This window comes from Tachyglossus aculeatus, chromosome 18, assembly GCF_015852505.1.
Source record: "Tachyglossus aculeatus isolate mTacAcu1 chromosome 18, mTacAcu1.pri, whole genome shotgun sequence".
Taxonomy (NCBI): Eukaryota; Metazoa; Chordata; class Mammalia; order Monotremata; family Tachyglossidae; genus Tachyglossus; species Tachyglossus aculeatus.
In genome coordinates, this window is record NC_052083.1 from 30,324,309 (window position 1) to 30,336,610 (window position 12,302).

At 40.2% G+C, this 12,302-nt stretch overlaps 1 protein-coding gene across 2 annotated transcripts in view; it reads left to right on the top strand.

The window, feature by feature from the left end:
- The window catches only part of KDM6A (lysine demethylase 6A), a 192,058-nt gene that overhangs the window by 65,543 nt on the left and 114,213 nt on the right, over positions 1–12,302 (top strand). For both annotated transcript variants that reach the window (XM_038760419.1, XM_038760420.1), the window contains exon 3: positions 6,729–6,837. In XM_038760419.1, coding sequence (XP_038616347.1) covers positions 6,729–6,837 — 109 coding nt within the window. The remainder of the gene's footprint in view (positions 1–6,728; positions 6,838–12,302) is intronic.

The following is a 12,302-nucleotide window of genomic DNA, read 5'->3' on the forward strand; positions in this document are numbered from 1 at the left end:
GGTAACTAGACATTTTTATTTCAGTAATTAGAACTGAAAACTTAGTTTCCTCCAGTTTTCTGGCCCGGGGAAAGCATGAAAGGGAAATATTTACCAAAACACGTGGTGCTGTATAGTAGACTACCTTTTTTCTTGGCAAGGGTTCATTCACCATTTCCTTTGTCAGTCATCTCTGCCTTGAACTCTTTCCTCTTTCTTCAAACTTCATAAAAATTCTACTATTCAGGGAATTTTTTTTAGTAGGAAAGCAGTTGTCTAAGAAAATGTGTATCATGGAGTATGGGAAATAGCCAAGGGAATATTGAAGTAAAAAGGAAAGCATTTTGAAGATTCACTGCTAAATGTGTGACACTGCCCTTCCTTAACTGATTCACATTTGAAAATCATCATCATCTCTTCTGTCATACAGCATTTAACCATACTGGCTAGTAGTAGTAGTAATAATAATAATAATAAAAATAATAATAATAATAATAATGGCATTTATTAAGCGCTTACTATGTGCAAAGCACTGTTCTAAGCGCTGGGGAGGTTACAAGGTGATCAGGTTGTCCCACAGGGGGCTCACTGTCTTCATCCCCATTTGACAGATGAGGGAACTGAGGCCCAGAGAAGTGAAGTGACTTGCCCAAAGTCACACAGCTGACAATCGGCAGAGCTGGGATTTGAACCCATGACCTCCGACTCCAAAGCCTGGGCTCTTTTCCACTGAGCCACGCTGGTGATTGTTGCTGGCATTATTAGAAGGAAAATGAAAGGTAAATTGTTAACAAGAAACAAACAATATTTTACCTACGAAGCACAGTCATCTCATAAATAGATAATCCAGTGTAGGTTTTTTCAGGCATTTTACTTCATATTCCTTGACTGCTGGTCTCATAGCCATTCACTGTTGGTTATGACATTTTTCCAAAGAAAAGAAGAGGAAACTCAAATCTGAGTTTTTCACTTGTTAGCCATTCAGGAAAGAGTAATAGGCATAGGTTTAAATTAGCAGATGAAAATTTAATTTCAGTATTTTCAATTTTGGGTTGGCTAGCCTTGCATGAATTTTGTGACACCAGTTCTTATCGCTTGAATAGCGGCTTAAAGTTAGCGCTTCTATAGTTCAGTCCTATCCTCAGCACCTAAATACCTCTGTGGATTTTAATATGTGTTTGTATATTCAATTATTCAGCTACTTCATCCTGGATACATTTGTACTACCTCCTGTTTTAGCTTTGTTCTTCCTTGTGCTCTCATCAAAAAAATGTTTTTGTATGTCCATCACTGAGACAGCGATCCTGTGTCTTGCTTCTGTGGCAGTACAGTGCTTGACACTCGTAGATGTTCAGTAGATACCATTAGTGATAACTGTGGTGATAAATTAGTTGGAGTAACAAGATTAGGTAACAAGACATGCCTGGTGCATGTGTTGTGTTTATGTAGGAACTCCTTTGTGCTGTTGACTGTGCTTTTGAGGTGCATGCCGAAGATGTGCAAAGGATTTTGTGTGGTTTCCCGGAGGTAGAATGGAGGTATTGATTCATGCCTCACAAAAACTGAATTTACGTACTGACTTATATCTGGAAAAAAATTTTAGTTTAGAGCTTATTATGTGCCAGGCACTGTGCTAAGAGCTGTGATAGATACAGCGTGGCCTAGTAGATAGAGCACAGGCTTGAGAGTCAGAATGTCGTGGGTTCTAATCCAGTCTCCGCCACTTGTCAGCTGTGTGACTTTGGGCAAGTTATTTAACTTCTCTGTGCCTCAGATCTCTCATCTGTAAAATGGGGATTAAAAGTGTGGGCCCTATGTGGGACATGGACTGTGCCCGGCTTGATTATCTTGTATCTGCCCCAGCGCTTAGAACAGTGCTTGGCACATAGTAAGTGCTTGGTAAATACCATTATTATTGTTATCATCAACAATCGTATTTATTGAGCGCTTACTGTGTGCAGAGCACTGTACTAAGCGCTTGGGAAGTACAAGTTGGCAATATAATTGTTATTATTATTGGGAATAATTAGGCCGGACACTGTCCACATCTGAAATAGGGGTCACAGTCCTAATTCCCACTTTGCAGATGAGGGAACTGAGGCACAGAGAAGTGCAGTGACTGGCCCAAGGCCACGCAGCAGACAAGTGGTGGAGCCGGGATTAGAACCCCTGACCTCTGACGCCCAGTCGTTTGCTGTATCCACTGGGCCATGCTAGGTCTTGACATAAGTGTGCAGATAGCAGATGTTGGTGCCAACTTGTACTTCCCAAGCGCTTAGTACAGTGCTCTGCACACAGTAAGTGCTCAATAAATATGAATGAATGAAAATACTATTTCTAAAACACACATGCAAGAACACACACTAGGTGTGATGAGGGATGGAAGCCCTTAAATACTAGGGGTGGATGATGAGGTCTTGTGATTTGGAATGCTGGAAGTTAATCTGGGTAGGGTTTTTTGAGATGGGATTTTTAAGAGGGCATGGAACGTAAATTGCGAGGGGCGGGGGTGAACTGTTGTGTGCATCCTCTTCATGACCTTTCCAAACCCCGAAAAATACACTTTCCTTTCCAAATGGCAAATAGCATTTGGGAGTAGAAGTAAAAGCAGTCTGGGAGTGGAAAACATTTTGGGAAAGAAAATGGAATTTGTTTGCTTTATGGCTTAAAAGAAAATTAACAAAGTTTAAGGGTCAGTCCTAAATAAATTTTCATTTGTACAGCATTGTACCGTACTTTCCCAATTTTTGTCCAACAGATTAATATAGAATAACAGAAATGAGAGCCCCTGAAAATCTTACATCCTCAAATTATAGTAATCTCTGAGACTTTTTAATGTTCTAGAATTCAGATTTTCTTAATTATAGAGAACTGGGTGGGTGATTAGTCTTGCCTTAATGATTGTGATTTTGTATACATGAATGTTTGGGTAGCTACAGATAAGACTAAAAAGACCCTTCTCCAGTTAAGCTTGAGGGTATGGTGCAGTCACAGTGAATGGGTTTTGTTATTTTCTTGTGGGTGGATTCTTGGGCCAGTATATTTGAAGTCCTGGTAATTAAAACTCCATTTGTACCTGTGGCTGAGATATATATATATATATATATATATATATATATATATATACATGTATATATGTATATGTATATATGCACGTATATATGTATATGTATATATGCACACATGCATATATGTATATATGCATGTATATATGTATACATGTATATATGCATATACACATGTATAAATGTACATATATATATATGTGCGTATAATTTGGGGGCGGGGCTTTAAAAATTAGTTTGGCATCAAGCTCTTTTTATTAAGACTGGGTTGAAATTAAGAGAAGATATTTTGAGTTATTGAAGTTTTGAGGTGTTCATGGTAAAGTGTTTTCCACCCATTTAATCTGAAGAAAGTAGAGAAAAATAGCTCTTCATTTTTGGTTTTGGAATGCAGTTGGATGGAGCTTTGAGGAGACATTGCACTCAGTCATATTTATTGAGTACTTACTCTGTGCAGAGCACCGTACTAAGCGCTTGGGAGAGTACAGTGGAAAAGAGTTGGTAGACAGAGTCCCTGCCCACCATGAGCTTCCAGTCCAGAAGCAAAGAGGGAGGGACAGGGAGTAGTAGAGGAGGAGAGATGAAGGATTCTTACCTCGGCTGCCCTGCTGGCTCTTCCCCTGCCGCCCTCTGCCACGGTGCTGGCTCCCAATGGGCCCAGCTGAAGTTGGAGCTTGTTTTCCCAGCTTGGAAAATGAATGTGCCGGTGGTTACCCATCCCCATGAGGGGGACGCTACTGCGGGTAGTGCTGGTGGTGGTGGCGGCGATTGGCCGCGGCCTGAGAAGCAACGAGGTGGCCGTGTTGGGCCCCTGTGGCGTTCACCCCATCCGGGAGGCGGTGCCAGCGGTAGCGGCTCCGGCCTGGGAAGTGCCAGCTCCGGAACAGTTACGGCCGAGCCAGCCCCCGTACCACAGCTGCTCTGAATCCCTCCCGGTATCTCCGAACGGTCGCTTGAGCAGCTGGGGATGACGGCAGACAGCTCAGCTGCAGGAACGATGGAGCAGTGGCGCCCACCCCTTGGCTCTGCTTCCCGCTTCCAGGGGCAGGGGTGACCTACCTGGGGCCTCCTGGCCCGGCCATTAAGCTCGGGGGGCAAAGCTAGCGGCCTCGCGGCCTCAGCTCCATTCTCTTGAGGCTGATGGCTCCGCTCTCTCCCCCAAGTTGGCACCCCCAGACCTTGCCACACTTCCCTATGCGATCTGCATTCATTCAGTCATATTTATGGAGCGCTTACCATGTGCAGAGCACTGTACTAAGCACTTAGCACATTTAGCTCCAAAACTGATGGATGAGGAATTTGGTAGTATGGGCCTCAGAGCATAATTCTGTAATTTATTGTGGTGGTATTGACACCTGTCTACTTGTTTTGCTGTCTGTCTCCCCCTTCTAGACTGAGAGCCCGTTGTTGGGTAGGGACTGCTTCTATATGCTGCCGAATTGTACTTTAAAAAAAAAACAAAAGCAAACAGAGTCTTCCTGGAGAAGAAGGAATGTCATACTTTTGCCTCCCTCTCCCTCTTACAGAGGTTGGAAGCAGGATATAGTTATTTCTAGTCAGAATTCGCTGTTCATAGTGAAACCCTTGGATTCTAGCATCACTTATCACAGCGACCCTCATAGCTAACAATGTCACTATCTCTCTCTCTCTCTCTTTTACCCCCACCCCCATGCAGCTACGGTCCTTTTAATAATCTGAGAGTACGCTTTGTGGCTTTCTACATTCTGTATGGCCCTTTTTGATCTATTCTTATAACCTATCTAAAGATTGCTCCAAGGCATTTTCTTCCATTTCATTGTCCCCGCATGTTGTGCCTCCCTTTCCTTTATTTCAGTATATGCCTTATTTGATTTTGGTTGATGTATGTTTATATTCTACCTTTACAATTTGGAATTTTTCTTTGGTTTTTGTGTCCTATTCTTAGCCATCTTCATGTAATAGTGCTTGGATGCCTTTTGGCCTCTTATTTCAATGTTGCACTTCTAGAGTATTTTCTACCTTGCTCTTAAAAATTGTGTATAGGAGAGGGCTTTTGTTTAGCTCCCTTTTTGATCTCTCCCCCATCGCCACCCCCAAATTTGGCAAGGCCCAAAATTATGGCCCAAAATTATGGTACTTGTTAAGTCCTTACTGTGCCAAGCATTGTACTAAGCATTCACATTAGCCAGGTTGGACACAGTCCCTGTCCACATGGGGCTGGCAGTCTGAGTAGGATTTAATCCCCATTTTACAGGTGAGAAAATTGAGGCACAGGGAAGCGTAGCAATTTGCCTGAGGTCACAGCCAACAAGTGGCAGAGCTGGGATTCACATCCAGGTCCTCCGATTCCCTGGCCTAAAAATGATAGCTGTGGTATTTGTTGAGTACTTACTATGTGCCAACCACTGTACTAAGCACTGGGTTAGGTACAAGATAATCACAATCTAAGTAGGAGGGAACTGAGGCACAGAGAAGTGAAGTGATTTGCCCAAGGTCATCCAGCAGGCAAGTGGCAGAATCCAGGTCTTCAAAGTCCCAGCCCCGTGCTCTTTCCACTAGGCCATGCTCTAGAAATAGTACTCTTCATATTATTTTCAGTCTACAGGTATCCTGTTGAAATTATTCAGCTCTCCGGACACTTTCTGTATCTATTTTTACTTCTCTTATTACGTTGCTAATTTTTTGAGGGTGGGGAATTGTGTGCCCAGCTTCTCGTTTTACCCTCTCACATGCATAGTACAGTGCTTTGCGTGTAGTTGGCATTCATTAAATACCACTTGTCTGACTCATTAATTGTGCTATTTAGTAAGTATTCAGCAGAGGGGTGATACTGTTTGTCCTCCCAGACACGGGGTTTATAGTTGAAGACGTAGCCCCGAACTCTTTCCACCAAGCCTCTTTTTCCCTTCATTGTATAATAATAATAATAATGATGATGATGATGATGGCATCTATTAAGTGCTTACTATGTGCAAAGCGCTGGGGAGGTTACAAGGTGATCAGGTTGTCCTACGGGGGGGTTCACAGTCTTAATCCCCATTTTACAGATGAGGTAACTGAGGCAGAGAGAAGTGAAGTGACTTGCTCAGTCACACAGCTGACAAGTGACAGAGCTGGGATTTGAACCCATGACCTCCGACTCCAAAGCCTGTGCTCTTTCCACTGAGCCACGCTGCTTCTCATATATGTATGCATTATCTGTATGCATCATATCTCTTTCTACATCCTCTGAACTCATGACTCTTTCTGTTTCCCTTTATCATTCTTTAGCTCTTACCTTTCTGCTCTCTTCATATTTCTCCTGACATATTATACATCTCCCAAACAGTACAACGCTCTGCACACAGTAAGTGCTCAGTAAATCCAATTCAGGTTAAGGTATCCCTGTGTTTCCTGGAATTTATGATGGCTGAGGATTATATTCATTCATTCATTCTATCGTATTTATTGAGCGCTTGCTGTGTGCAGAGCACTGTACTAAGCGTGTGGGAAGTACAAGTACAAGTCGGCAACATATAGAGACGGTCCCTACCCAACAACGGGCTCACAGTCTAGAAGTCTATATTCTATGTCTTCATTATATGTCAATGTACTGCCTTCAGAGGCAGTATTGTTTGGGGTAGTGTCTGTAATTATGAAGAATTTTCATGTTCTAATCAAGCTGAAATGTAATATTGTGGTTTTTTTTCTATTTTTCTTTTCCAGGCTGTTCGCTGCTATGAATCTCTAATCTTAAAAGCTGAAGGAAAAGTTGAGTCTGATTTCTTTTGTCAGTTAGGTCACTTCAACCTTTTATTGGAAGATTATCCAAAAGGTAAAGTCTTATTTCTCAACTATTTATTAACATTTAAAATACTTTTATAGACTAGTGTTGTATTAAAAAGCAAGCTCCTTAGTATTTCAGGGGTCTTGTTTGCCTGAAGCTGAATTATTTTATATGATATATATACATGATATTTTATATGATATAAAAATATTTTGTATTTTTTATAATGTATATACACACATGTATATGTGTGTGTATATATCATATAAAATAATTCAGCTTCTGGCAAACAAGACCCCTGAAATACTAGGGATCTTGTATGTATATATGTATATGTATGTATATATATATAAATGACCTGTAGAGGGGATTTGCTACAATGTAGCTTGTGGAATAAGTTTGGGTCAAATCAGCATTATTGGAATGATGATGAATATGAACTTATTTGGGGGTGTTTGTTTTATTTTTTAAAAAAATTAGAGAGTAATTGGGGAAAAAAGGATATATTTTAAGCCTCAGCTACACAAGTGCTTTTTTCTGTAATATTACTCCTTATTGGAAGATTATCCAAAAGGTAAAGTCTCATTTCTCAACTATTTATTAACATTTAAAATACTTTTATAGACTAGTGTTGTATTAAAAAGCAAGCTACTTAGTATTTCGGGGTCTTGTTTGCCTGAAGCTGAATTATTTTATATTATATATATATATACATGATATTTTATATGATATAAAAATATTTTGTATTTTATATGGTATATATACACACATATACATGTGTGTATATATACCATATAAAATAATTCAGCTTCTGGCAAACAAGACCCCTGAAATACTAAGGATCTTATATGTATATATGTATATGTATGTATATATATAAATGACCTGTAGAGGGGATTTGCTACAATGTAGGTTGTGGAATAAGTTTGGGTCAAATCAGCATTATTGGAATGATGATGAATATGAACTTATTTGGGGGTGTTTGTTTTATTTTTTTAAAAAAATTAGGGAGTAATTGGGGAAAAAAGGATATATTTTTAGCCTCAGCTACACAAGTGCTTTTTTCTGTAATATTACTCCTTATTGGAAGATTATAGGTAAAGTCTTATTTCTCAACTATTTATTAACATTTAAAATACTTTTATAGACTAGTGTTGTATTAAAAAGCAAGCTCCTTAGTATTTCAGGGGTCTTGTTTGCCTGAAGCTGAATTATTTTATATGATATATATATATATATACATGATATTTTATATGATATAAAAATATTTTGTATTTTATATGATATATATACACACACGTATACATGTGTGTATATATATCATATAAAATAATTCAGCTTCTGGCAAACAAGACCCCTGAAATACTAAGGATCTTGTATATATATATATATATATGTATATGTATGTATGTATATATATAAATGACCTGTAGAGGGGATTTGCTACAATGTAGCTTGTGGAATAAGTTTGGGTCAAATCAGCATTATTGGAATGATGATGAATATAAACTTATTCGGGGGTGTTTGTTTTATTTTTTAAAAAAATTAGAGAGTAATTGGGGGGGAAAAAGGATATATTTTAAGCCTCAGCTACGCAAGTGCTTTTTTCTGTAATATTACTCCTTTCCAGCATTTGCAAAAATAGAGGGAGATACACAGATGCTCCAAACGAATGGCCACGGCTTAAGCAGGGGAAGTGGCAGAGTGTAAGGATGTACTCCTAAGTGCTGACAGTGAGGTGAACATCGAGTGCCGGAGGGGTATGGATCAGAATTTATAGGCCTTCCCCTGTCCGTAGTTTATTTTAAAAATATCTCCCCCCGTACCCTAGACTGTTAAGCTCCTCGTAGTCAGGGTTCATGGCTGACAACTCTGTTGTGTTCCCAAGGGCTCAGTACAATGCTCTGCACATGGTAAGCTCTCAATAAATACCATTGATTGAACTATCACATTCAATACTGAAGTGTTTCTAAAATTAATGGAAGAGTAACACTTTATCAGACAAATGCCCTTAATCGAATTTAGTAGCCATGGCAGAGTTAGAAAAGATCCATATATTTTCTTTTGGCTAGTTATCAATCAATCAATTGTATTTATTGAGCTCTTACTGTGTGCAGAGCACTGTACTAAGCGCTTGGGAAGTACAAGTTGGCAACATATAGAGACAGCCCCTACCCAACAGTGGGCTCACAGTCTAGAAGGGGGAGACAGAGAACAAAACCAAACATATTAACAAAATAAAATAAATAGAATAGATATGTACAAGTAAAATAAATAAATGAATAGAGTAATAAATATGTACAAACATATATACAGGTGCTGTGGGGAAGGGAAGGAGGTAAGACAGGGGAGGGGGATGGAGAGTTATCTATGGAATATGCTCAACTGAGGACCAAAATTCTTCGTTGTTATTCTGTTTCATCCTCCGTTTCTTTCCCCTCCTCCCATTGCCCAATAAATCGAAAGTAATATTTTATGGCCGAACAAGGAGTTGATGAGGGCTTAGACCAGGATGGAGGTAGAAAGGGGTGGATCACTGAAATCGCTATAGAGATAGAACCGGAAGCCTTTAGGGAGTAACTTCTCTCTCACTGTCTAAAGTGACATTTGGGAGACTGATAGCCGTTAACCTATCCCTGTAAATAACTGGTTAAACAAATCTGTACAAGTGTGAAACTCTTATCCAACAGTCGATTTCAGTTTGTACTTTTTTTGGTTAATTCTCCAAATCACACTCAGAATAGAATTGTTAACTAATTGGGGTTCTTTTTTTTTTTTGATTCATGCAAATAATTATGTCACATTTTAAAAACGTGATCCTAATTTTAAATACTAAACCCTAACAGGCCAGTTTGGTATTTATCAGTCAGTGGTATTTGAGCACTTACTATGTGCAGATCACTGTACTAAGCCCCCGGGAGAGTACATTATAACAGAGTTGGTAGACATGTTCCCTGCCCACAATGAACTATATTGCATCATCAAGACACTGATTGCTGATGCTTTATTGATACTATGTTGATTAAACAGAGCTGTGTTTATTTCGTATGCATAGCATTGCTAGAATACTCTTGAATTAATCCTCAATTATGTCATGTGGATTTTTGCTTATTTCCAAGATCACTTACAAATCTATCTCTCTGAATGGGGGGAAAAAAGATTTAAAAATAGTAGCCAACCAGAAGTATGTGGTGGTGGGAGATTCAGGCCTTTATGTTGAAATCTCCCTGGAGTCACTAATGATAATTAAGACCTCTATTAAATGCCACTCCTGTTTGCTATGCTGATCAAACCTTTCTTGATGAGGTCCCTGTGGATTGGATTCCACGATACCTCATTTAAGGCACTTCCCAGAAATGCAGTGTTTGGACACTGCTGATATAATGCCTGCAGGCACAGAGGGAGACATTAATAGCAAAATAATTATCAGATAATGTAAACTGGTTAGCAACTCCATTATAATTGGCATGAATCATGTATGTGAGGTTATTATGATAAAACATTAAATTGAAATTTACATTTGTAGGAAATTCACTGGTTGTCTTATGCTTGAAACGCTGAGCCATTCAATTTCATTTTATTTATAGAGCATACGTTGAGATTCGTATTTAAAAATGAGTGTTTTTACTGATAACGATGGCATTTGTTAAGCACTTACTATGTGCAAAGCCCTGTTTTAAGCGCTGGCACTGTTCTAAGCGCTGGCTTTGCCATTACTGTTGGCAAAATATTGTTTCTGATTTGGCCTGTAAATCAGTACATTTTATGCATCCTATGTTGTTGTCCCAATTGTTCCCAGTTTTCCAGCGTTAAGTTATTCATTCATTGTTGTATTTATTGAGCACTTACTGTGGGCAGAGCACTGTACTAAGCGCTTGGAAAGTACAATTCAACAACAAATAGAGACAGTCCCCAACCAAAGGGCTCAGAATCTTCCTCTTTTCCCAAGAGGCTCACGCTCTCCGACTAATCCACTTTCTTCTCATCTTTCCCACCATTGACTTTGCTCGCCTCGTCCCCACTGCCTGGTACTCCCTACTCCTGCAAATTTGATGCATTGCAGTCATCTCTGTTTTGAAAGCCCTTCTGAAATCACATTTCTTAATAGGAATATTTCTGGTATTTGCTAAGTGTCTTCTATGTGCCAAGCATCATACTAAGCTCTAGGGTGGTTGCAAGATAGGTTGGGTGCAGTCCCTGTCTCATGAGCCCATGTGATAACTTGGCCCCGTTTTTTGGGGTAGGGAAACTGAGACCCAGATATATTAATTGTCTTGCTCCTACTCACATAGCAGACGAGTGCCAGACCTGGGATTAGAACCCAGGTCTTCTGGCCTTTGCTCTTTCCACCAGTCCACACTGCATTTCCTCCTGATTCATTTCTAATTTCCCAGCATTTCTGCACTCTTTAAGTACTCGCAGCCTAACTGTTGCACTTTTGTACATACTTGAAGTCCTAATTAATGCACCAATCCTCTATGCCCTCTTCTAATTGTATTCTAGAATCTTGTGTTCAACCAAGACCTTAGTATGGTGCTCTGCCCACATTAGTCAATCAAGACTATTTTTGATTGAAATTTATTTGAATTGGATTGAGAACTGAAAACTGAGAAGAATATCCATTAACATATTGCCTTCAGCATATGTGCTGAAGTTCAAACTAACAGTTATCAAACATGTGGAATGTTTGATGTTATTTTAACCTAAGCTGAAAAAAAACCGAGGAAAGTCAGTGGAACACATTATACAGTGTCTGGTAGTACATTTGTGGCGGTGAGGTTTTACTCTTATTTCCCCACCAATTTGACTAAGAAGTCATGACAGGAAAAATCCTTTTAGGTACTAGCCCTAACTCGTTCAAAAGGCAAGCGTAAACTTAGCATTTAAAGCTAAGGGATGTATGGAACCATGGGTGCCCCTCCACCCCGGGGACCAAGAAATTTCTCCGATCCTGGTCTTTCCTGCTTCATCCCCACGTGATCCAGTCTAATGGTTGGATTGAGGGAGAGAACGGGGTGGATGCAGAAAGTGCTACGGAGGCTGAATCGACAGGGTTGGGCAGTAGATGGTTTGGGAGACCTGAGAGACAGTGATGAGCCCATGGTGGTGATGCCACCGAGGCTGTGGGCTTCTGGGGCAGGGAGGGTGACGGTGGTGGTGACCGGCATTGGAAAGAGGACTGGGGTTCCCAGTGGGGATGAGGAGCTCCATTTTAGATCTGGCAGGATGCTGACAGAAAATCCGGATGGCGATGAAGGCTAGAGTCAAGGCCATGTTGAGTATCTGAGGAGATTGAGCCCACTGTTGGGTAGGGACTGTCTCTATATGTTGCCAACTTGTACTTCCCAAGCACTTAGTACAGTGCTCTGCACACAGTAAGCGCTCAATAAATACGATTGATGAGATTGGGGAGAGGGAGGTCCATTTGGGAGTCACCCCTGGGGATTCAAAAGAGTGAAGGAGGTCTCTGAGGGAGTGAGCGTAAAATGAGTGGAGTAGAACAGAGCCCTGCG